At 40.4% G+C, this 24,812-nt stretch overlaps 2 protein-coding genes across 8 annotated transcripts; both read right to left on the bottom strand.

The window, feature by feature from the left end:
* Positions 1-1,319: 1,319 nt before the first annotated feature.
* On the bottom strand, positions 1,320-13,496 carry LOC116266017 (receptor-like serine/threonine-protein kinase NCRK). 7 transcript variants are annotated; one of them, XR_004175236.2, is made up of 11 exons: positions 11,440-13,494; positions 10,935-11,041; positions 10,601-10,720; positions 9,338-9,478; positions 7,465-7,743; positions 6,165-6,406; positions 5,246-5,542; positions 3,735-3,971; positions 2,697-2,921; positions 1,530-2,002; positions 1,320-1,432 (listed from the first exon to the last, which is right to left on the bottom strand). XR_004175236.2 is itself a non-coding variant. In XM_031647066.2 (11 exons), exons 3-11 carry the CDS (start codon positions 11,029-11,031, stop codon positions 1,646-1,648), a joined length of 1,995 nt encoding a protein of 664 aa, XP_031502926.1. In that variant the 5' UTR covers positions 11,032-11,041; positions 11,440-11,508; positions 12,983-13,495; the 3' UTR covers positions 1,320-1,645. The 7 variants fall into 7 exon arrangements, 6 of the variants coding, with proteins under 6 accessions (XP_031502926.1, XP_049937016.1, XP_049937018.1 ...); XM_031647066.2 differs by having other exon boundaries at positions 1,320-2,002; positions 11,440-11,508; positions 12,983-13,495; XM_050081059.1 differs by having other exon boundaries at positions 1,320-2,002; positions 11,440-11,508; positions 13,016-13,495.
* A 4,206-nt stretch (positions 13,497-17,702) lies between these two features.
* Positions 17,703-22,604, bottom strand: LOC116266016 (E3 ubiquitin-protein ligase WAV3-like). Its single transcript, XM_031647060.2, has 2 exons — positions 21,970-22,604; positions 17,703-19,810 (listed from the first exon to the last, which is right to left on the bottom strand). The coding sequence occupies exons 1-2, from the start codon at positions 22,192-22,194 to the stop codon at positions 17,837-17,839; spliced, it is 2,199 nt and encodes a 732-aa protein (XP_031502920.1). The 5' UTR covers positions 22,195-22,604; the 3' UTR covers positions 17,703-17,836.
* Between the last annotated feature and the right edge of the window lie 2,208 nt (positions 22,605-24,812).

Below are 24,812 nucleotides of genomic sequence, written 5' to 3'. Positions count from 1 at the left end.
TTCTGACGGGTGTTGGGTGGTGTCACACTTTTCTGTACGTTCTTGGAACAGAGTGCTAGCCAATCCAAACGTCCTCTAAAGGCTACCCTCAAATCCTCAACCAGCTATTAAAAATTGTAGATTTGTCCTTGTTCACCTTCATGCCAGCCAGTCTTTCAAAGCTCTCTAGGACATTTCGAATGCATAGAAAGGATTTCATATTCGCTTTGTCTACCATAAGCACATGGTCAGCAACAATGACTGCACCAGCCTCCTGCTTGACTCTACAAATCTCAGTAAGAGTTGGATACTCTTACTACAAACCTTCGTTCAAACTTCCTGTGCTTAATTGAGCAAATATGAAACAAACAGTGTGCGGATCCGCGGGTAGTGCCTCGTTAATGTATGCACATCATACATTTAGTTTACATGTAGTTCACTGCGTTTCCCACTTAAAAAAAAGGTTTTTACAAAATAAGTTTTTTAAAAATTGATTTTTTAATCCCTTTTGAAAAAATGGTCTGTGTGCTTGGATAATAAGACCAAAACATTTTATTTTGGTGAATAACCTGCGAGTGTTAGATGGTTTATTCACTCCCGTTCAAAAACTAACTTTTGCTAAAAATGAGTTCTCGCTGTCATCTAAATGCACCTTAAATGGTGTTTTGAAAGGAAAATCATTTTTTAATTCCAAAAAATTAGTTTGAAGGTGTCATCCAAACATGCCTACATGTTTACCGGAGGTCGGCTAGCCGCTTATGGCTGAGGTTAACTTTATTGAACTGCAGATGGTTATAATGCCTACATCTACACGTTCTCTATGCTTACAATATTCGTTACAACGAGGGATTCTTCAAGGAATAAACCACCTAATAGGCCGGGTTATTGAAGGAGAACCCCAGTCAGCATTGAGCGGCATGCCTTGTAAGAACGCCGTCACTGAAAAGATCAAACTGCGATGAACATGATAAAACCCCGACCACCATCACTTGCAAATACGTTATCCTACGTATATCAACACTGCAACAGAGTTGTAGCATCAGAATTGTACAAAAGCATTTCAAGAATTAAGTTTCAGAAAGACCATGTTTGGCCCTTAATTTTGGAGCTTTTAAACTCGGCTAATTCATGATGTCTTATGAACCGTGTATAATTTGAACAGTGCCAGCTCGGCTCAGAAAAAACTCCTATACAAGTAGCTCCCCTTCAATATGTGCGTGGTGATCGCATAGATAACCTTTGGCTGATAGATCAGGGCTCTTCATAAGAATCGGCATGGCAACCCCAATAATTGTTAGCAGACATGAGCCAAAAAATCAATCCGTACAAGACGCAGCGTCTAGAATCAATGCAACTCTTTACCCATTTAACCAAAGGATTGCAAACTTTCAAAATGGCCTCCGATGATTGGGTTGATGACAGAAATGATAAGAAGGGGATTCGTCTATGAATCCTACAAAAAAAGCAATGGCCGAAGGATGAAGTTTGTAAAAAGGAAAAAAGAAAAGAACAGAAAGACAAAACCAACGACCAAGAATTATCTACAACACCTTTAAACCCGCATAAACTAAGCTCGACTCTGCGTGGAGATTCATTCCTTCGTGCCTTTACACTGTACATTCCTCAAAGCCAATTTCGTAGGATCCCTGATGCAGATGCTTTCTCATCACAAACAATGCAAATTGCTTTCCCAAAACTTCTCGAGCCGAGGCTCCATCAGGTCCACTGATGAAGCTTCTTCCTCATCAATGGACCGCCAACTCCGGGATTTGGAGGTTAGGAGTGCCAATTGGCCAACGTGCCCCATAGATGGGACCTCAGACCTGCTCCCCTGTTTCGTTGTAAATTGACGCATGTCAAGCTCCAGCGGTGGACAGCGCAACCCTGTCCATTGGTGTGAAGCCCCATGAACCTCTGCATTAACTCCGGAGACGGAGGTGTCATGAATGACTTGTGGTTCCTGTTTCTCTGTTCTTCCGGAATCAGAACCATATCCACGAAGTTCCTTATCAGTCCAAGAACCCTACAATGTAAACAGCACAATCAAAAAGCATGATCATCAAGATGGAAACTGCTACAAAATGACCAAACTCATTTAGCCAGAAAAGATGCTCCACAATGGGCATTTCTCAAAAGATTGTCCGCAATAGAAATGCGGAACTAAGACTGTTGACAAAAGCTAGAGAGGCTGAACAAGATGCTAAATTTTGCATTTTCGTAACAAATCAGCATCTTGATCAGAATAGAACAGGCACATTCGGTAAACCAAGCATCAGCAAATAGACCATCATCAAACTGCCGATTAAGTAAAATCGTATAAGAAAATGTTTCTAGTTTTAGTAGATAGCGCCCTGTCCTGCGGCTTATGTTCTAGAAGAAGCATTTAAAGTATGTAGTACATGCGTTTAAAGAATGCAAATAAAATGAAGTATTTTGGAAATCTATGCAATTTGCAGAAGGATCAAGGACGATTAGTTTGTATAAAAAGGATAAGGAGGATAAGGAGGCTTAGTCTGTTGAGAAAACAGACCAAGCAAGCCTAGTTTTTAGGAAAATGGAATGGGAGCCTTAATTTGTAGAAAAAATAAACCAAGGAGGCTTTATTGGTAGAGAAAAGGTAAAAAGATGCATAATCTGTAGGAAAATGACTAAAGATGCTTAAGTGGCTAAATCTTGGACAAGAAGAATGCTTCCTAATGAACAATAGTGAAAGTTACCTGCATGAACTGTAGTGAAAATTTTCTCGTTCTCTTATCAGGAGTAATGGTAGAGAGGATCTGGACAACTTCAGCCATTGTAGGTCTTAGATCTGGATCAAAGTTGAGGCATTCTCGTGCCAACTGAGACATCACAAGTACTTCCACTTCTGGAAATTTTCCTTCAAGCAGAGGGTCAGTTAGCGCCTTTACCACGTGTTTGCTGTCCTTCAGTAAAGATAAGGCCTGTATCACAAGGCCAAGAAATTTTGCAACTTAATCATTGGAAACTGTTTGAATAAACACTAAGAAAACTCACAATTCAGGCAATCATGCCATAGAAAATGGGAGAACCAAGGCTGGACCTCCTGGCCAGCACCGGGATCTCTTCAAACTTGTTAAAAGCCAAAGCAATACAATATTAGAATAAGTGTCCATAGTATCAGTCGCATCATTTTATGTAGGAGTCCTAGCAGTATCAGCTGAAGTGCCAAAGAATCATACTGGAGTTGAGCTGGAATATGGGAATGCATGTCAACAGCATCTTCTCCAGTATTTTGTTAAAATTGGCACATCTTCACTCCTATCACCGCTCTTATCAACCAACTCTGCTGCTTCCAAACAACCAAGGCTACAAGTTGTTTGGACAACAGCCACCAAATATCATTAATTCTTCATTTCCACTTTTCTTTTGAATGCCCAGAGAGAACTTAGAATCGGTGATAAAGTCAAACAAAAAACAAAAACCTAAACAGACCAGGCTTACAAGAGTAGCCTCCCTGGTCCCTTTTAATGAAGAAGTTGCACAGGTATAAATGGCACTGAAGAATGTAGAGGTACCGAAAAGCGATTTAAGCTCAATGACCCACAAATGTCCAGAGCTCCCAAAATAAGGAATGTTTGTTATGTAGAAACGCTCAGACCAAATCATGATCAAAGTGAACAGATCTACATGAAATATAGGAGTTCTTGAAGCCATCAGAATATTATAAGGTATCTAACGAAGCATGAGGTTGCAGCAGGAACTTAGTCAAAAGATAAGACCATTTTGTAGCTTACCCACATCACAAGGCTCTCTTGACCCTTCTTGGCTGACAGAATAATTGGTGGGCGACCACTTATTAACTCAAGGAGAACAACACCAAAACTGAAAACATCTGATTTTAGTGATGCTCTACCAGTGATTGCATACTCTGGAGCAAAATATCCAAAAGTCCCAAGCATCCGAGCTGGAGAACTAGGACAGCTGGGTTGATCATCATTAGCAATTCGTTTAGCCATCCCAAGATCACTTATCTGTCAAGACCATATCAAATAAAAATTTCCTAAGACCAAAAATGGCATATGTACCCATATATTTGAAGAGAGAAAAATGGCATTCACTTCACATGCATGTGCATACAAGGAGACAGACAAACACACACATACCCATCGACACATATACACAAGGATAAAACACTAATAGAAGAAGCCTGGAAAATACCAATCATCAGGTTTTTGACATCACAGAAGAGATGCCTTTATTTCTCTCATGACAAAAAAGTGAAAAACGTTAGGAATCCAGTTGTATGATAGGTCATTGCACTGTCATTCAGCAGCAAAGTAGTATGAAAACTCAAGGAGAATGCCTTTCCTCTTATTGAAGATGCCAAGGCATGTTCCATAGATTCTACATTTCTTTTTAAGATGAAACCGAAGACAGATGGAAATATTCATCATTAGAATACTAATCTCATATTCTAGCATATATCTCCACAAGGACGTTAAAATCATTTTCTTGTCTTGCCTGCCAATCAAATTCACTGATTCAAATGATATTATATACATATTTGATATTTCCAAGTGAACCTTTGCATGATGGTGAAATTTTTTTTATGATTAGGAATTAGTTGCAACATGCTGGATGAAAATCCTGAGTTTGTCTTGTTTTCAAAATAACATAAAGTACTTGTCAAGAGGACGATGTGCATGTGACCCCTTGTGAAACCAAAAAGCAATTACTAGCGTCTTTGAGTCACATGAGCCAAACTATTAATTATAAAATAATTATTCACCTTTCACCGTATTGAATACCCAATTTTTGTGTAAATCAGTATGAAGGCATGACGTCAGACATCCTAGTAGAACCATATGCCGTCAGTTGGATCTAAGCACCCTAAATAAACCATCAGTCAGGAAATGCATGAATTTCATAGGGATCTTCCTTTTCAACCTTTCTTTTGGGTTGGTTCATGAACTTGTTGACCATTTTAGCATGGCAACACACTGGACCAGTTGAGGTTTCACAAGTTACAGCCCTAGCCTTGAGTGCCTTTCTAATCTGCCATGAGATAATAGATACCCTGTTCCTTATTCTCGAATCTTTATCATGCATTTACCAGAATACCCATGAGAAATAACAAATACCTAGCAAAGCAGTTACTAGCGTATAAAAAGTCAGATTGTCTCACATAAGTACTAATCAAATTGGAAATATCCACATGGCGCTTCAAGTCCTTCCCACGAAGTTGACCACAGTGCCACTTAGATAAACATAAGCATCAAAACTGCCACCAAAAGAATTTGATTACCTTGGCCCTCCAATTGCTGTCCAAAAGAATGTTGCTGGATTTGACGTCTCTATGTAGGATCCTAGGAGCAGCAGCTTCATGGAGATACTCCAATCCTTTTGCAGCCCCAATTGCAATACCAACACGTGTGGCCCAATCTAGTGGTTCCTTCTGTTTTGCATCTAAATGGCACCGAAGATTACCATTTGGCATGTACTCAAATATTTGAAGACGTTCACAATATTTCCCTTGAGAAACAGAACAGTAACCAAGCAAAGGCACAATATTGAAGTGGTTCAGTCTTGCTATCATCTCAACCTGAGAAAATAAAGATCAGTCACTTCAGAACTTTTAGAAGAATAAGATATAGTAGATGTGGTACAAGGTCGGCAGACTTCTTGGAAAAATTAGTTAAAACCACGATCTTTAGATCTACAAAATCTATAAATGTTAACTACTTCCATCATCCAACAACCTGATTTAGTTTCTTTAGATCAGTCAATCAAAAGGCTACAACGTAAGCCAACCAATTCTTACGAATCATGACTAGCTGCTGGCCTGTTTTAGCAAATTGGAGATGTTTGTCTACTCGAAAGAAGCCATGCAGCCCACGCATGTCAAAGGCCTGTTTCTCCAAGCAATCACATGGTGACATTGCACAGGACAGGGCAGGACTTGCCATCTCATTCTAATACCTTGATAAAGCAGCGGGTTTATTCATCCTTTCAAATATAAAATTAATGAAATTTTTTTTTCCATTCCTAGTTTTCAGAACAGGATGCCGGACTGCCCCAGATATCATTCTCATCCTTGTAAATGCAACATAAACTGATAAACATACAACTCTTTCTTTAAATTTCAGCGATACTTTTTATGTTAATTTAAAAAGCAGGAAAAGTCCAGTCATCAAAGCAAAAGCAAATGCCTCTGGTAGACCAACCTCAGTAAGAAATTCAATATCAGCATCTGAACCTTTTCGAACTTCCAATCTCTTAACAGCAACATCTCTCCCATCCTTCAGTTGTCCATGGTAGACATTGCAACTTTCACCAATACCGATAAGGTTAGAGTTTGAAAACTTGTTGGTTGCACGATCCAACTCTGCATAAGTGAATTGGATGATGGACCCAGGAATCCGGTCTTTTTTCACCGTGCGCATATAATGTTTCATCCATAACCATCCTGTAGACCGAAGGGTAAACTGTTAAAGATCCATCAATATGTGCAAAGTTATTGGCCAGCACAAAAAAGAACTGCACACATCATGATAGTCCTTCCACATTAAAGATAAAAGTATCCATTTATAGGTTCCTGAAAGCACGACAAATATTATGGCCACAAGAGAGAAATAGCACTACTAAGGACAAGCTACTCAAGCATACATATACATGCACGAACGTCTGCAAGCATACGCTGTGTGAAACATCAAAACATTCAACAAACATGACAATTGACAGCATTGACCTTCTTGATTTCAGGAAAGTAAGCACATGATAGACTCATTTTCATTGGCATGGCAATTAAGTAATTAGTGCACATTAGTATAAACCAAAGTGTAGGGCCACAATGAGATGGTGAAACAATCTCAAGAAAAGAATTTTTCTGAATCAATACTTGATTAATACCATTTATCAAGAAAATGTGGAAAAGAAAAACATAAAATGATGGTTCTAAAGCATTGTCACAACTATCATTTTCAGGTATTAAAAGGTGAGATTTTTCTATAAAACGGCAGAGTTGTTTTTCTCGGGAACAGACAAAGAAAATCTCGGCAAGTTTTAAAAAAGTAAAAAAGGAAAAATACTAAAAATAGCATGTGAAAAATATGAAAATAAAAATCTGGTAATTAAAAATATAAAAAATGCAAAAAAAGCAAAAAAGAAACGGAATAAATGAAACAAAGTGAAAAAAACGTGTTTTTTGCTTTTTTCATTTTTGCATGAAAATACATTTTTTCCACTTTTTCAGCTATATGTTTTTAACGTTTTTTTGCATTTTTTTTTGGAATAAAACACATCTTCTGTAACAATGTTCCAAAGAAAGAACACACCTCTTCCCACAATAAATCTAATTAAAAGAAAAATATTGCTGCTCAAGACTGTAATAAATCTGAAAAAGGAGGTTAAACCATCACAAATGCAAGAGTACACCATAAAATAATATGCATAACTAACAAACAAATACTAATATAAAATAAAATTTAAGATTGTCTACATCTTGATGTTTGTTTTTTCAGTTACCTTTTGTTAAGTTGAAATAGGACTGCTTTGTTGCCCGGGATTCTTTTAGTGAAGTTGGTCTGTGGCTTATTAGGTTGCTAGAACTGTTAACACTTGCTTCACTTCCCACTGAAAATATCGATGACTGTACAGGAAATATTTCCTTTCTAGATAAACAGCAAATGATAGACGCAAGCAATACTATGGTTGTAAGTAGGATGCATGCTAAGAGAGTATATACAACTGCTTTGCTGGAAATTTGCTTTGACGATGATTCTGACTTGCCAGGTTCTGCAGCTCCTGACAACAAAAAAACAGGATCAATAGTAATTTATTAGAGAAACTAAAAGATTAAGCAAGCTCAAAATCAAGATCTATGCAACAGTAAGAAGTATGAACATGTCAAGCAAAAAAAGGTAGATAAGAAGCTGCAATGGAAACTGATAAAAGATAGGAAGGGAAGGCAATCAGCAAAGGCAATTTTTTTAGTGTAGCTATGCAACCATATTTACAAGCAAACAATATATTACCCGTAGCTTATTTTCCCCTTAAGATCCTAAACAGTTGCATGTTCTTACACAATGCAGCATACAATAGCATGTTACATGCCAATTTGGGAAAATAATAGTGTCTAGTGTTATACATCTAGTGTCATGCATACGTGTGGTGCCTATTATCGGTGTAGAGGCACACAAGAATAAACACTCCAAATATCTTACGCAGTTGTTCATCTCAAATAAGATTAAGGTCATAAAAACTATGAATATGAAGCATCTACATAACATATTATGGCAATGAAATGCCAGCTAATCCCAAAATGAAAAATTAAAAAGACAAAGAAATTTGATGATTGAAATCAACTGCATGATATCCATATCTAACACAAGTTTCACTAAGATAAAGTGATCATGTATCTAGTGCTTGCGTTACACAGCCCTGCAGAGCAACTAATAATCCGGAATTCAGAACCCATTTGCAGATAAAGGAAAGACAAACCAAAAGGAAAGACAAACCAAAAGATGATTTTTTAACCAGCATAAAGAGATTGCTTACTTAAGATATTATACCCCATACACGTTCTCAACCATAAAACCAGACAACACAATAACCTACTCTTCAAAATTTCCACTCCCCGATTAGAAAAATCAAAGCTTCCGACTATTGCTGGTGGATTGTATAAAAGAATTCAAGCTTAAGGTTTTCATCTTACATGATATACCAATTCTTCACTGTCAAAAAAATGATTCCATTAAGGGAAACATTCTGTCAATAATATTCTGTCAATAATCTTAATTATGTATCATTTGACCACAACATCAGATGATTGGTGCAAAGGAAATGCTCATTGGGCTATAACATGCCATTTCGAAGTTCTTATAGAAGCTACAGGGTCATGAATGCCTTTGTGGCTGGTGACTGATAATTAAAAATTAATAAACAATCAGCATGGAACAAACCAAGAAACAAATGGAAACAGAATAACTAGAATCTCAAACATCTTTGAGAAATTAAGACTATCAACACTTAGCACGACATACTCAGTAACTATTAAGTCATAAAATTTTGTAAGATGACCTTTTTTTTACTAATTCAGAATTTCTTAATGACATGTTAGAAGCAACAATCTTTCAGTTTTCTTTAACTCCATAAGTTTTCCATGCCCTTATTGACGGAAATTTTCCTTGCAAAAATGAATAGATATTTCATAAAAAAGTGATCTGAATGTATTAGGTACAGGACATGCAATCAAGGGTTGAAAATGACTGGACAGTGACGGAAAGTAAAGGAAACATGGACAGGTTGTGTTGTGCAAGACTTCCGCATAGTTTAAGAAACACATGCTTAAGAAAGAGGAAGGTTCATTTAGATATCCAATTGGTGACAAAAATCAGACCTTCAAGATCAGGAACCTTACTGAATGTACAGTTGCATGAAGAAAAACACCCAGCATTGTTAATATATAATGGTCTAGCAACACCATCAGAAGCACAACTGCATGTCCAGCTTTTTACACCATTCGCGTTTGCCACTTCTCCTATCATAAGAAGACTATGCAGTCAGTCCTGAAAATCTCACTTGAAAGTACAAAAAACAACATATGACGAGAACAAAATGCAATCCAACTGAACAGAACAACCATATTCGTGGAGCTCACAGGACCTGACACAAGGAATAAACCTCCCCTTTATGTTCAAATATAATCAGCACCATGAGAAATGGCATAAGACACATTTATGAGAGATGATGTCCCACAATAAAAGCTCCTATGTTTTCCCGTGATTCCAAAGCTCCCGCAGTTTCTTTTGATTCCCCATCATATATGGAAAAGGATATAAGTTACACAAACAGGAGGAAGAAAAGAAGCATTAACTTGTGACTTTTAAGTGCAGTTTCTGAAAGCTGAAATAATTAAAGCTTGTGATCGTTGGTCGCAGCCGTCACCATGTGATCTCTAAGCTTGATCGATACAAGTGTGCCCTAAGGTTGTCGCAGGAACAATGTAAAACAATCAAACTAGAAAGTAAACTCGTTAGCTCGTGACATGGCAGTAACCCCTTTTACAAATATATTTGAGATTATAACGTCTCCTTAAGGTTTAAATAGAACTACAGGGAGCAAAACAATACCAAGTAATTATTCGCAAAAAGGTCTCAGAAATCATAAAATGTATGGCATCAGAAGCATTTGGCCTCCAAAATAACATGGCAAGATGACCATTTACATGACAGCTCAAGCTTTATAAAGGACGTGCATAAAAGTAAAACATCCTATCACCTTCGCTTTGTACTTGAACTTTTTCGTTGTACTTCACAAAATTTTTGGACCTAAAGTCAACAACCAATTCCAATTCATATTCATGTTTGCATGGGATGCTCAAACCTGTGTGAACTCACCCTCAGTTATACAGTATCACCAAATATTTTAACCACATGTACAATCACCATCACTTACGCGGTCTCACCAATTACTTGTGACATTGAAGACAGTCCAACGGTAAAATTAAAGCAGAATAGGTGATCAAAAAATTTAAGTACGATACTTTTAGGATCGGATATTGCCAACTTTACTAGAATGCCAGCTATACGGCTGTTAAAAAAGGGGTAAGATATCCCCAAAAACAATTTGACACGCATTGGAATAGATGGCAGAAGCCTACCTGGTTTGCAATTGCAGAAAGCGGAACAATTAGCAGCAAGCGGATAGCCCTCAGTCCCAGAACCTCCCGAAGTACATGAGCATGTGGAGCTATCATTGCTTGAGCTTGCTGACAGTTCACCTGAAACAGATTTCCTAGTTATAATTAAAAGCATGGTCCTACTCGGCCATACAGATACTCCCAGAAATAGTCAGAATCACAATTGTCCCAAAATTGGCCAGCAACCACGTTGTGCATATGCTCGAGAGAGCAGGATTGTTACAACACAGATAATCCTAGTAATAAGAGAGGGCATACATGCCTACAATGGGAAACGGGAAAAAGAAAAACCAACCAGTACTGTTTGCTGATGAGATGAAGGAACCTAGAGTGACCTGGAAGCAGAGCCCGAGAAAGATAGAAAAAGAGACATGCTTCAACGGCAACATCATATCAACACAGCTGCACAGGGAAAGGAAAAAGGCTCTCGTAAATGTCAGACCGATAAAGCGACTGGGGAAGCAGGAAATATAAAACGCCTCCTAGAACCATGTAGAATGCAAGATTAACACCACACACATTTTACAAGTGGAGCACTTATAGCTTGTTCACGGGACAGGTTCCTCCTGTCCTGAAAGGTGAAAGAAGCCACACTTGGGATTCAGCATTGGGGAAACGGATGACACGTCCGTGCTCAAAAAGCAAGCAGATGCCAAGAAAAGCATCCAACCATTGAAAAAACTTTGCAGTTGCCAAGTGGGGGCTACTTGAGGACTACTGATAGGAAAAGTTGAAGTCTGAAGACAGAACCAGAGAACACCACGACATAAAGACGAGTCTCTGAGGGAAACATCACATACCTGCAACTCTTCTATCTCGATAGAGCAGAAAGCTGAACGTCCTCACTCCATGCAATTCAATTAATGATGCTAATAAGCCAAGAATAGGGAGGTAGTTAAGAAACAATTGAAAGAGGAAAATAAAATAAGAACATTAACATTATGGCGGATCTAATCAGATTTTCAAACTCAGAAAGGACGACGAGGACTCAACATCTCCACCCCGGCCGAAAGCAACGGCTCTACTACCGCATCAGGACGGGCCACCAGCAATGAACATTTCTAAGAGGATAAAGTTACCAGAGTGCCCTCGTTCTTCACGCCCGGGAGAAATGAGGAACAGTAACCCGGGAAAAGCGGCCCGTGCTGACGTTCTTTTATATGTCTACCAACAGGATACCATGGAAAAGCGGATATCCTTTGTCCGCCTTCAGCATTTCCGTGACAAAATCTTGAGAAGTCCGAAACTAATTACTTGCCGACGCTAAACATCTTCATGAAATGTTGCTCTCGTAAACAAGGGGTCAGAAAAGGTATTTCGTTCTAATGGATAGCAGGAAAAAGTTTGCTATAAAAAAGAGAGGAGGAGCCTGTCGAGTCTCCTAATTCCGCTCAACCAACTTTGTGCCGACAGCAACACATTAATGAAATCGCTCGACTCTCCAACAAGACTCCTGTTTCACTGGCCAGTTGGCACAGATTGGAAGGGTTCGGCCTAACCTAGCTTGCGTGCCAAAAGCTTCTGCCTGAAAAGAAGAAACGCCTGTGTTATTGCGTACAAAGAGAAGCGGACCAGCTCAAGTCGCCATGGGCAGAGAGGCATCACGAATTACAAGATCACCGAGCTGGAAATTTGCCATTTCTGATGGTGTTTAAGACGAATCTCTGAATGTGAAAAAGGCAAAAAAAAAAAAAAAGCATCCAGATCGCTCCGAAAGACCATCCTGCGCATGAGAGGTCGACCTGACGCCTCCAACCCAAATAAGCGCCGGTGCCTGATGCGGAAACATCACATAATACTACTGTATTAAGGACGGCCATAGGCCCATAACAGACAGAGCGAACCGTTCGAACGACGACTCGTTCTCCATTTGCAAATTAGCTTTTAGAACGAAAGAGATGGGTGAATCAGCTCTTCCTTTGTCCGAGAAGACGAAAGCGTCTTAATGTTCTGGAGTCCGGCAGAAGCCTCCGCCGACCGACGTCCGGTTTAAGACGTCGTTTAACAATTTAGGTAGGGCAATTTAGACACATATCCAATGTTTGAAATCCAGCCAATTTTCTGGGGGGGCAGCTAAAAGGATAATCATGAGCCAGTTAATAAATTACAAAGACCGTCGGCAAGGAATTTCCACATGTAAGTCGAAGAAGGATTAGAACTTCAAACAGGAGATGACCACGATTGACGGCCTTCTCGTCCAGTCAGTCACTTCCTCTGGAAGACGGCATCGAGGAGCATTGAATTAAAGAACTTCGATCAGAAGAGGGAAAAGGAGAAATCTGCCCTAACAATTATTGACAGATATTGAAAGAAAAAGGATGTGAAATGGTCTAAGAACTCAACAAAATCCAATCGAAAGAGGGAAATCTGACGGACGCAATATTTCGCCTCCTTGCAGCCGACGTGAACGTATGTAGAAGACAGAAACTATCCAACTGCATATCGAGTCATCGACACCTCCCGCGCGTAACCCGCGCAACGTTCTACGTGGCGACTCCAAGTTGGCTGGCCTTCTTGCTTTACAGGGATCCGGATCTGGTTAGCAATCGTGCTGAACATCTTCGGAGCAACTTTATCATCCACGGGCTCTGGCTGGCCTTCTTGCTTATTTATCTTGTTGTACATCATATAAATGACAGATCGCCTTCAGGGATCGGCTAATTGAAACCCAACAATTTCTTATAATTGTTTTTTCTCGGTGAAGGCCAATACGATGCAACCGAATATTGAATATGACTCTCGATGTTGATATGATACGATATGATTTAATCAGGGAAGTGTAAGAAAGCAGAAATGGATTTCAGAATGAGATGTGTGTACGCGAAGAAGATAGAGCTGTGATCATCTATCATCAAGTAAACAGGACAGCAGGGCAACCGCTTAAAGTTCCTTGTTAAAAGGTCAAAAAGCATGGGATTCTTTCTCACGATCGACAATCATGAAAAGAAATTTGACCATTCAAAGGTTTATAAATGTGCTGCATGCCAACAATATATAGCAATGATATTAAATTTGAACTCCAACCTTTTCACAGTCAATTGAACCGTCGTTAATACTTGTTCGTGTCGGGACTTGCAGCCCTGGTAGAACTCGAAGAAGGTTTCCCTTCCACCACAGCCATATGTCAGCAGGGGTTGCAGAAACTGTGAAGTTGGCTTTTTTTTTTATTTGTGAAGGACCAATCTGGATTCGGACAGACAAAGGTGGATCGGGTCAGAGACTCAGAGATCTGTACCACGAATCTGTATTGGGGGACTGAACCAGACTATCAATAGACCTCTTAGTTCAGCATTTCCATAGCAAGTGCTACAGTATTGACAGAATTTTGCATTCTCTCTCGAATTACATTGAAATGTGAAAAACAAAAAATCTGAAAACCCATAAACTAGAAAAATCATGTCAGTGTTCCCGCATGATATAAGATCGTGATAATCTTCAAGGATGACTTTTAGTAGCCAATAACATATATCAACCCAAGAAGTTTTGTTCAGCATATTTCATGAGTACATTCTTTCTGCATTACAAAATCTTGATTGTGAAAACGCGTCCATCGAGCGGAAGAGATACAATGTTAACAATTTAGTAGTGCATTTTAGGAATTGGTAACGCTCTTTCTGATTGCATAAGAAACTAAACAGTAAATACTGTCTACAGGAAGAAAACAAATGCTGGCCAACTTGCATCTGTACTCCACCAGCAAACCAAGTGTTGGTCGGAACTTCTTGCTTTCACGACGCTTCGTGACTCGATATTCACTTTGACTACCAAATTAAAAAGGAGTTCTATGCAGCCGTCTAATAAGCTGGTTTAAGGCTTCTTTTTCTGTTTTTGGGGACAAAGATGGTTGTTGAAGACTTCGCTTTTGTTTTTGAGGTTCATCTCTTGATTGAATTGGCTGCCCAGCCTCCGGCTGCATACAAGAGAAGATAGAAATCAAATAGTGAACCTGCCCTTTTTTGCTAGTTATCTAAGCTAATCGGGTGCTCTGGCTACCATATATGCTAAATTGAATTAACTTCATGAGCAACTTTCGCATTTTCAGGCTAACCCTACTTGATGATTTACATTTGACATACTACAAGCTGCTCTTATTTATGCGTGTGAACGCGTGCAAGAAAGAAATTGCCGTGGAACTGAAACATGCCATCGAAGAGCCCAACCAAGATTATGCCTTTAGCCATAATTAGCACAGCCAAGGAAAAGTTTTACGCAAAAACTAATTGACAAATCAATCATATAGCTATAAAGCAATTTGTCCTATAACTTTGTTGGGGTTCAGACCTGCTGAGTGCAAGTTAATACTTTCAATTAATTGTCACTGCGATTTATGATGCAAATAATTGCCACCTAATGAGCACAATGAAGCACCTAATGCTCCAGTTCGGCACCCGAGGCAACTTTGATTTAGTTTATAAATTCAGCTACAGATAGTTCTCCTGGTTTCCCAACGCAGGGCACAGTAAATAAAAGTAATAAAGAAGCTGGCTGTAGCAGATTTATTGATAGGCAACGGCCTACATCCCTTCTGGTGCGTGGCACATCGGAAACACCAGCGGGTTTTATTAAATCTTTCCAAATTCACATATTCTTCTCTAGATTAATTTCTTTGGACAATTAAAATACAATTGAATAATGAACCAAAAGTAAAAGACACATATCCTTGGTATACTACTCTTTCTTTTTCTAAATTTTCTCTCTTATTAAAATATCTCATGTGTAAATGGATGAGACATTCGCTTGTCAACGAAGCAAAGACACATTGTCTATGGCAACAAGCATTCTAGTCGTCGTCATGCATAAAGTACTGTCTAATGCCGTCGGCGTTGGCAACAGAGCCAAGTTTTCTCTGGTTTCTTGTGATGACACAATACTGAAGAAAAAGTCCTGACAGATAAACCAAACAAAAAATAAAAAACAAAGTGATTCAACGCGGGATGGCACAATAATGAAGAAAAAATCCTGACAGAGAAACCAAACAAGAAATAGGAAACGAAGTGATTCAATGCGGGAGATGATATTCAAACTTGAAGCGGACACGACACGCTTAAGCAGGGACGTCGCAACTGCCTGCAAGTGCTGATTGCTGAATTTACCGAAAAGAAAAATCAATCTCAAGAAACCACGTACTGTGCCTCAAGATGCTGCAGGTCTTCACCCAAAAATTTTTTTGAGAAAGAACCGAAGCACGGGCAGGTACATCGTCGCTTCATCGCAGACAGCTCCTCTTCCCTTTCTAACAGCGTAGATATTGCATATGAAGGTGATCCCTCACAGGCCATATACACCAAAAGGCATGCTCGACCTTGACAACTTTCAGCCCATGCAGGAAGGGGGGGTCTGTCTATCTGACTGTTCAAAAAACCAACGCCAACATGTGTATAAAGCAAATGGGTAAGAACCATTCATATGTAAAAAAGCATCTGTGGGGATCTATGTAAGCGAGTTCTCTACCATTTGCTCATCGGCAATGGCGCAAGTTGCTACCGGGATGGGTCCAGTGGGTGGCAAGCTGGCGGTGGTTCTGGCTTATCCCCACAAGCTGATGGTCTCGCATGCAAAAACCAATAGCATGGTTGTCACGAGTGGACCCAGTCCATGTTTGATTCTCTTGCTGCGTGTACCCATTTAACCAATTTCTATTGAAAAGCCTAAAGAGGACTAATGGGTCTCTCAGACTGCAATGTTTTCTGATCAAGTTTTTAGTTTGGTAATGATGCCATCGGCCAGCTAAGTTCATGTCGCGCATACTCGGGGAAAATGAGAAGGGGCAAAACTTGACGGTGAGTTATTCTCCAACCAGCTAAAACGATGCATGTCACGTACACGAACAACTATTGGATCCAAATATTCTTCTTTCTATTTGCTACGAATACAATGATTTAAAATGTAAGATTTGTTTTTGCTATTTCATTTCCTCGTAGTTTTGTTCCTTGCATATTACCTCAGTTTGATTTTATTAATCGAACCCTAACCTCTTTTTCTTCCTTCTCCACTCGACTGCCTGCAGGGTTTAAGAAGAATATCTCCTACTTTCTAGGTAGGACAGTTTGTGCATATTAAAGAAGTTGGGCTCTGCAAATAATCCCCCCGTCAAAATGGTCTTTGGTGGTAGCGATTCCTTCTTCTTTTTTGGGAGAAGGGATCCGATACCTTTTTTGAACGAGCACCTTTTTAAGTGCCATGGAAGCATGCAGGTGACGCATAATCTCAATCAAGGGGCCGAGGAGCGATAGAAATTTCTTACAGAGAGGAGCCAGAAATTTCTGGCTGAAGTACAAGATTTTTAAGGGACAGAAATATGCAAATGAAAGAAAGGACTGAGGCATGAAAATACAAATAATAAATTTTTGTTGGGTCAGTATGGGCAACTGCCCACACAAACCCACACTTGCCTCTGCATCCGCCCCTGATCTGAACGTTTCACATTCAACAACTACAGAGGTTAATCATAGCATTGGACTTCGGTTGTGGATGTTGATACATTGGTGAAGGTAAGACAAATTAAAGCAATGGTTATTTTCGCTTTCTTTGAAAAAAAAAAATGTTACGTATGGGGAGCTCGTCTCCCCAGGAAAGAAGAAAAAAAGAATTAATTTAATATGGATGGTTGCAAGTAAATAACCGAGTATATCTAATAGAAGAGTTGACCATGTGTTCAAGGCAGATCAACACTTCAACACCCCCAGGATCCAGCAACCGTCTTACCGTTACATAGACAGCAACGGATCATTAAGTAGGCAAGCAGTTCGATTATGAACACAGTAACCTGCGTAACCCCAATTCGCAGTCAAAACAATGGGATATTTCCACCTCAGAGCAGAAAGAGAGAGGCAGATATACCATTGCTTTAATTTGTACTTCAAATCACAGTAACCAGCATACCCTTGGATATCAAGAAAGAAGAATGAATGGGCAAATTGTAACATACATGGAATAAATGCACCACCACCCAATAGTTAATTCCCATCCAATTACAACCCACCTCCCCCACTTTCATTTTTGTCCCCCACCCCCACCCCCCCAACAAAAAAACCAACAAGGACTTCTCCTTATATACATCCCAAAAAAATACACCACCTTTCTACAGGCTTTACCTTTCTCTTCTTATTCATATACAAGAACATGGAGAACATTTAACGCATGATGTGCAGCAACGTCCAAAAAATAAATTGTGAGTTTCACTTAACAAACTTAAATTTACCGGGCCTGCAGAGTTCCTCGGCATGACCGAGAAGGCTTTATTGGTGGTCTTGTTGGGCGGCTCCGTTGGCCACCTGATGAAATAAACGAAGTATGGGATCGCATTAACATGTCAACCATGGATGGCGTTTGATACCCATGTACGCTGCTTCCACTGTCTGTTGAGTCACCCCTAGCTGTAGCCCTCTGCCAGGAATGTGAGCTCAAACCTGAAAGGACATACGCCCGTCCAGATGCCTCATACACTTGGCGACTTGCCATCCTATCCTGCATCTCCTTAAGCTCCGCATCAAGTGCGATACAGAGCCGATCTTCACCCTGAGCAGCCATGGACTCCGACAACGCTTTCCTCTGATTGCCAAGCACACACACCGCACCAGCAAGATTACCTTGCTCCGCTAATCCCCGAGCTTCAGACATTGCGTCAGCTGCCTTAACTCGCATTTTCTGCCTATCAACCTCCAGGCACGCAATCTTCTGCTGGGGGCTAATCGTCCTTGGACGCTGAATTACAACCTTGTTCACATCAAGGTTGACATGTTCTTGGAGTACTGGGTCTTTGTAAACGCATCCCACCCCCAAAACCTCAAATTCATTCTGCATGGTAGAGATTGTTGTGCAGCATGCAGGCATCTGAACGTCAACAAGAAAGTCCCTTTCCTCTTCAGCATACAAGTCACCCACATCCACATTCCCTTTCTTTCTGTCTTCCGAAACGCCACTTGCATAACTACCAGAACGGACTGAGTTGATAATTACACCAGGAGTTGTGCACTCAAACCACACCTGCAATTCCTGAACAACCACACTGAGAAGACCGCCTATGCATTGTGCAAATGCATCCTGAATCACATTTTCAGCTTCAATGAAGGAGAATGTGCCGCCAGAAGACTCTGATATCGAGTGCATTGAGGCAGCATCATGATCTGCTCCAAATCCAAATGTGTGAACAGGCACTTGTGCCTGTCCCTGTTGCGAACTACGTCTAATTGAGACAGGCAGCAAAGACTGATAGTCGGCAGGTCCCTGACGGCTCTGGCTCCCTCCAGCAATATTATAAGTGTCTTGTCCGTCAGACAAAAGAATTATGCTACAAACTGGATTCTTCTCCCTCCGATCTTCTAAAATATTGGAACCCTTCCGAAGCCCTTCAGCAATGTTGGTTCCCCCACTTGAAGTCAGCGAATTTACTGCTTGCAATGCTAGCTGGCGACCAGAATCAGTCATTCGGCGAAGGTGGAAGAGCCGTCGAGCAGTGGAGGAAAAAGCCACAACTGAGAGTCGATCAGATGGGCCAAGGTTTTGAATAACAAACCCCATTGCTCGCTTCAGGAGGGCAAGCTTCGTCCCGGCCATGCTGCCGCTCACATCAAGCACAGTAACAAGATCAACAGGTGCTCGTTCATGGTGAGACTGGAAGACTGACCTGTGATTTCTCTGGCCCTGTCTTGAGGTTGCAGAAGGTGCTTTGAGATGGATCAGTACAGTAAAACTGTCACAGTTTTCTGAAGCTAAAACGGCAGGAAACTCTGCATATGTCTTCATTTCTACTGTTTTAGTAAGGCCTTCTGTACTTTCTGTGTAATCTCTTCCCAGCAATTCAGAAAGTGAGGAATCTAAAGGCTCATCATCGTTGAACGTATTTGGCTCAGACGCATGAAACACAGGATTATGTTGCTGTCCAGAATCCGGAGATGCACGAGGAAGTGGCATACCATGCAAAATTCTCATCCAGCCTTCCTCCTGAGGACAATCTAGAGGATTGATTCTTGACCTTCCATGCACAACGTCTGCAGTGGGACCCTGAAACGGGATTTCCTTCCATTTTGAACGGCAAATTGGGCATACTTGATTGCCATGTTTCACGTTAGAAGCAATGCAGTGAAAATGGAAGATGTGTGAACATTCTGCAGTGAATAAGGCATGCCCATGGCCAGGTCTCATTGTGCCAAGGCAAATAGCACAAAATCTCTGCATTGTCAATGTTGAGTAATTACTAACAAAATTACGAAAGCAAGCAGTAAGCAAAGGGAAAGGAAAAAGGTAACAAGACAACTAAGTTACAGCTTTTTTGAAGGAAAATGGAGAAATAAAGGGGGAGGGGGCACGTTTAGCCAGAACGAGGCTCAGGCAAGGCCAAGAACAAGAAAATTTTAGATATGAAAAAAGTCCGCTCTTCTAGAGGGTCATAAAGCTCAAACTAAGGCATCGCTGGAGGTTGGTCCCTGATTAGCGTATCACTTGAGGATAACGGTATTCCCGATCAAAGCCCTCTCCTCAATGCAGAACCTGCCATGTGATCCAATAGCTTTGACGTATCCAGCAGATTATGCCCCACTTCCTAAGGGAACTGACAACAAACTAGAGAGACCATACGGACTACAAAAAGCCCAGGCAAATCTAACCAATAGGAGACCTAAATCCCCTGTGTCACAGCCGGTTTCAGTTCGATATCTCCAACTTGAACGTGACAAGAGAACACAACTAGTCAATTTCATTAAAGTATGCAAACAATTCAGCATGGTAATTTGAAGGTATCCCGTGGACTTGAGATCGCCATTCGTTAACCATGCCAAACATTGACACTCTTACAGTACAGCACTTTTTAGAAAAAGGAAACATCGACTGAGGCACATGAAGCTTTCAATGAAGACAATCTGTTTACGGAGTACAGCATAAAAAACTAGCATTCTTCTGCATCAAGCAGAACTGTTAAATATACAATATATCAACACAAATAACAAGAGTTCCGTTCCTGACGTTGGAATCGTCTGGTTGTAAAAGAAATGTATCTTAAGAACTGGAATTCCAGGTGGATGGAACCTAAGGGCATCTTCAAAATGGAGACGGGGAAAAAGACGTAAAATAGAAATCTTCTTCTCATCAACGTGCATAACACTCGCGGGATTTCCAAGTTCAGCCTTCACAACCGATCAGAAGAATCAAAAACCAAATCCTGGTGCAGGCAGATACACCTACACCACTCAAAAAGAGGGTCAAACTTGTCCTGAATCGGAGGCATGTGCAAGGCCTTTCCCATAACCCTAAGTCAAACTGGAAACCATGGCAAAGCGAAAAAAGCAGGGCAGCACATAGTTTCGCCCTTTAAAGGCATCCTAATTTGACTGCAGTTTCCTATTTCGCAAAGGGACAAATGACAGTTGCTTTTAACTACAAGAGAAAAAGGCGCAAGACGCCATACCGCCATATTAAAGAGAAAACCAGCCCCAATTGACAACACAACTCCAGCAAAAACAAGATGCAGTAAATCCTAAACTTCACGACGAAGCTCATGTTTGTCTAGACCTAAAGCCCACACAAATTTCTGTTAGATTTGGCACAGTCAAACAACCGCCGCAATAGGAAACCCAAAAAATTCCATAAATAAGACAAAAATTTCAGTCATTCTTATTCCAAATTGCCCAGAAAGTCTCTCCACTCCTTTCTTTTATGGGTAGACGGCAGACCATTATGAATAAGCAGCAGCATAACACTCAAAATACTAAAAAAAAAAAAAAAAGTATTCGTAACCAGAAAAAAATACGTAAAACCATGAAACTGCAATAACAAACCCCAAAACAAAAGGCATTTTAAGATAAAACCCAAATAAGAATAAAGGCAGAAAAGAAATCATGTTCGGATAGCCTCGGCATAGGACTGCGAACGGATACATGGGAAGAAAAAGAAATCAATTAACAACGACGAAGCCAACGCCTTAACGTTTTCGTCAATGGGGTTCACAATTCCTTTCTCCCTTTTCCCTTCAAAAACACAGACACCATCAACAAATGGCCTCTTCAACAGCAGATCAGAGTAAAATAAGCCCAAGAGAATTTAGAAATAAAATGAAAATGTCTCCACAATTTCATGAAATCGTGGAACTACAAGGAAAGATTACAAGCTAGACCTGCTGAAAGGGAAAAAAAAAAAAACAGAACATAAGGAAAGGATGAGAGAGATCAAGCAGAACCGACCAAACAACACAACCAAAGCACTTGCTCTAAATGCAGAACAGAAAGATCGGAGAAAACAAGCCGAGAACCGAAGTTGGACAAATATACACAAAGAAGAACTCTCAAACGACGCGAAAATAACGGCTAAAAAAACAAAAGCAAAGAACAGAGACGTACCTTAGAGGATTTACCACTGGACTTCGACAGCCTCAGGCCAGAAGATGACGGCGTCGGTGTCGACGGTCTGAAATCGGGCTCCATTGCTAATCGCGAACCGGAGATCCGACCAGCCGGAACGGACTCGGCCGCGGAAGAAGACGAAGTGTCATCCAGGGTTCTAGGGACGTAGGCGCAGAGGTGACTGCTCAGTGCCATCTTCGCCTTCTGCCATCTACTCCCCATATCGAAATGCAAACCAGGGTCGACAAAGAACAACGAGAAAGATGAAGAAGAAACAAACCGCGAGGTGGGAAACCTTAGGTGAGAAAAAGGGAAGAAGAAAAGGAGGTGGTTTTCAAGATGATAGAAAAAAAGAAAGACAGAGATCTTCTAGGTGGGATAACGCCCGGATTCGTCTTAAAAGAGGAAAAAGAAGTACAAAGGAAGGAATGCGAGATCAGAGAAGAGAGGGAAAGGGAAGGGAAGGTCAGAATGAGGAAGAGGAGGGCTCACACTCGCTGGTGCCTGGTCTTCCTCTTCGTCGGCGGCCATAGGGACAGCTGCCATCGGTGCCCTCGCTTTGACCTTTCTCGTTCGTCGCAGCCACCGTCGCTGCACGGGAAATCAGGGATCGACAGCGAAATCCTCTCTACTTACGCAAACCCCATATAAAAACATTTGACATTTATTTTCATAAAAAAATTACATCAACAGGCGTTCCCTCAACCCATACTTTTAGAAATGGCTCAAAAACTATCTTCTGGGTCCCTTTTTTTTTTTTTTTCCCTCAAAGGCATACATAATTCTAATAAAAGATATGCTAACATTAACTTTGTTATAGAATGACGAAATATCTTTTACAAAAACTAATCTCCCCTCAGCCGATGGAGGTTTTTCCTTTTTTTTTTTTTCTTTAAATGGGTATTTCTGTTATTTTATTCCAAAAAAATAAAGTTCTTCGTTGAAGGCTCGTTTTTTCAGAACTTATACGAAATCAAGGTCGCTATTCAAAAATTTGCAGAAAGCGAGACAGAAATCGGAAAAGAGAGAGAGAGAGGGGAATTGAAACGAAGAAGCTGAAGGTCAAAGCACATAAATGACCCTATGCTTCTTCATACGGAATTTGTTTTGTTGGCCCCACGACCCTTGTTTGTCGCCGCACACGCAGAACGAGGAAACTGATTTTCCTAGGAATTCCCTCCCCCCCCCCCAAAACCGAGACTTTTCCGATTCGGATGGAAAATCTTTTGTTTGACTGGAGGGGAGACTCGGATTCCGAACTCTAGTGGGCTCGGAGTTGGTGAAAGCCTGAAATGGGGGACATTTTTTTTAGATTCTCTGAGACACGAGATTCATCTCCGCTGGCCAGCGAGGGACTCAGTTCAGCGTTCCTGATATTTTAAGCGCGCCCTGTCTCCGAGATCACTGTTCCCGATTTGGTTAAAACTCATAAGAAGAAGAGATTTCGGGAACTTGGTCGTCTTTTCTTTCTGAGACAGACGATAGAAGGCAAGGTAGATGCCATTTGGGTTGCGTGCAAGTAAGTTAACGGAGCAAGCAAGCAAGCAAGCGACGTTGGAAGCAAAGCGGAGTTTTAAGTTAGCTGGGTATCGGATTTAGATCGTGTATCTGATCTGAACCCGAGTCGTTGACATTGCCGAAACGCCGTCGGCTTCGGCTGTGCCGCTGCCTGCCCTTGCCGTTAGCAACGCCGATTAGTCAAATCTTGGCGATTTTGAAAAAGGCTTATCCGTGAAATAATAGATTTTGTCAACTTGCACTTTCAGCGTTTCCCATAAGAAAACATTTTTTTTTAAAAAAAAAAAAAGAAAAGAAAGAAAAGGAGTTAAAGTGGTGGCCATTATTCCTTCTGACCTGCAAATTGTGGTGGCCCCACCTCGATCCATGCCCATGATGGCATGGGGGCCCCATAGAAAAGGATGTCTCATTTGGATCTTGGATCCTCTGGCCCAGTTCTTGAAGTAATCGGATCCATAAAAAATTATTTTCTTCGGACTGGCTTTCATATCATCCATGCTTCACATTGATATCCTGAATTTGATTAACTTTATTCATTGAAAAAACAAAAATAAATTTACAAGACAATGCTTGATACTTGAACAAGTAACATAAGCTATTCAACTCTTAAGGGGGCGTTTGAACGGTGACACAAAACTTTGTTTTATGAAAACCAAGTTAATTAATGAGTTTTGAAAAGTTGGTTTGTTTGTTGGGTTGACACACCGAAAGCCTAGTATATTTCATGAATAACTTCAAGGGGGTCGTGTTTTTTCACTCATTTTTACAAAACCAGGCTTTGGTTTCCCTAAAACAATCCAATTCACCTAACTAATTTAAAAAGAAATGGTTTTAGAGGCAAAACCGAACCCTGGTTTTGATATGTCATCTAAATGCCTCCTAAAAATAAAGTAAAGAGATAGATGTTCAATTTTTTTCAAGGGAAAAGAAAACATGTCTATTTTTTATATAAAATAACAGAATAGTCATTGTAAATAACCGTTCTTCTCTTTGGCTATGGAAACATATTTTTGCCTTCAAAAGAACTATTTTCATTATTTTATATCTAAAAAAAAAAATATGACTTGAGATTCAGGATCCGGTTGCGGTCTTGAAGGTAAACTATGCGAAGCATATTTTTGTGTTCATGAGGCTGCAAAGGTTTGCAAACACAAAGGTCGAGCCTGACCTTTTAGAGAACAATGAAAGTAGAGAAGATTGAGCCTTTTACATTGCATTAAAAGTAGGGAGGTGACTTTGAAAACAAGCGTTGCCGGTCGGCCGGCGAATTCAGGTGAGCCAACATCACGTGCTTGGTATTCTTCAGGTTTCGACGCCGGGAT

The sequence above is a fragment of the Nymphaea colorata genome, chromosome 12 (genome assembly GCF_008831285.2).
Source record: "Nymphaea colorata isolate Beijing-Zhang1983 chromosome 12, ASM883128v2, whole genome shotgun sequence".
In the NCBI taxonomy this organism is placed as follows: Eukaryota; Viridiplantae; Streptophyta; class Magnoliopsida; order Nymphaeales; family Nymphaeaceae; genus Nymphaea; species Nymphaea colorata.
The sequence above is the reverse complement of the archived record's forward strand: the minus strand, read 5'-3'. Positions and strand labels throughout refer to the sequence as shown.

Coding starts and splice junctions, on each gene's coding strand:
- LOC116266017 (XM_031647066.2), bottom strand. CDS start 11,031: ATGATGTTGCCGTTGAAGCATGTCTCTTTTTCTATCTTTCTCGGGCTC. Junction 10,721..10,934: donor CTCATCAGCAAACAGTACTG/GTTGGTTTTTCT, acceptor AATCTGTTTCAG/GTGAACTGTCAGCAAGCTCA. Junction 2,922..3,734: donor AAGAGAGCCTTGTGATGTGG/GTAAGCTACAAA, acceptor CTTGTGATACAG/GCCTTATCTTTACTGAAGGA.
- LOC116266016 (XM_031647060.2), bottom strand. CDS start 22,194: ATGGGGAGTAGATGGCAGAAGGCGAAGATGGCACTGAGCAGTCACCTC. Junction 19,811..21,969: donor CCAGTGGTAAATCCTCTAAG/GTACGTCTCTGT, acceptor TTGACAATGCAG/AGATTTTGTGCTATTTGCCT.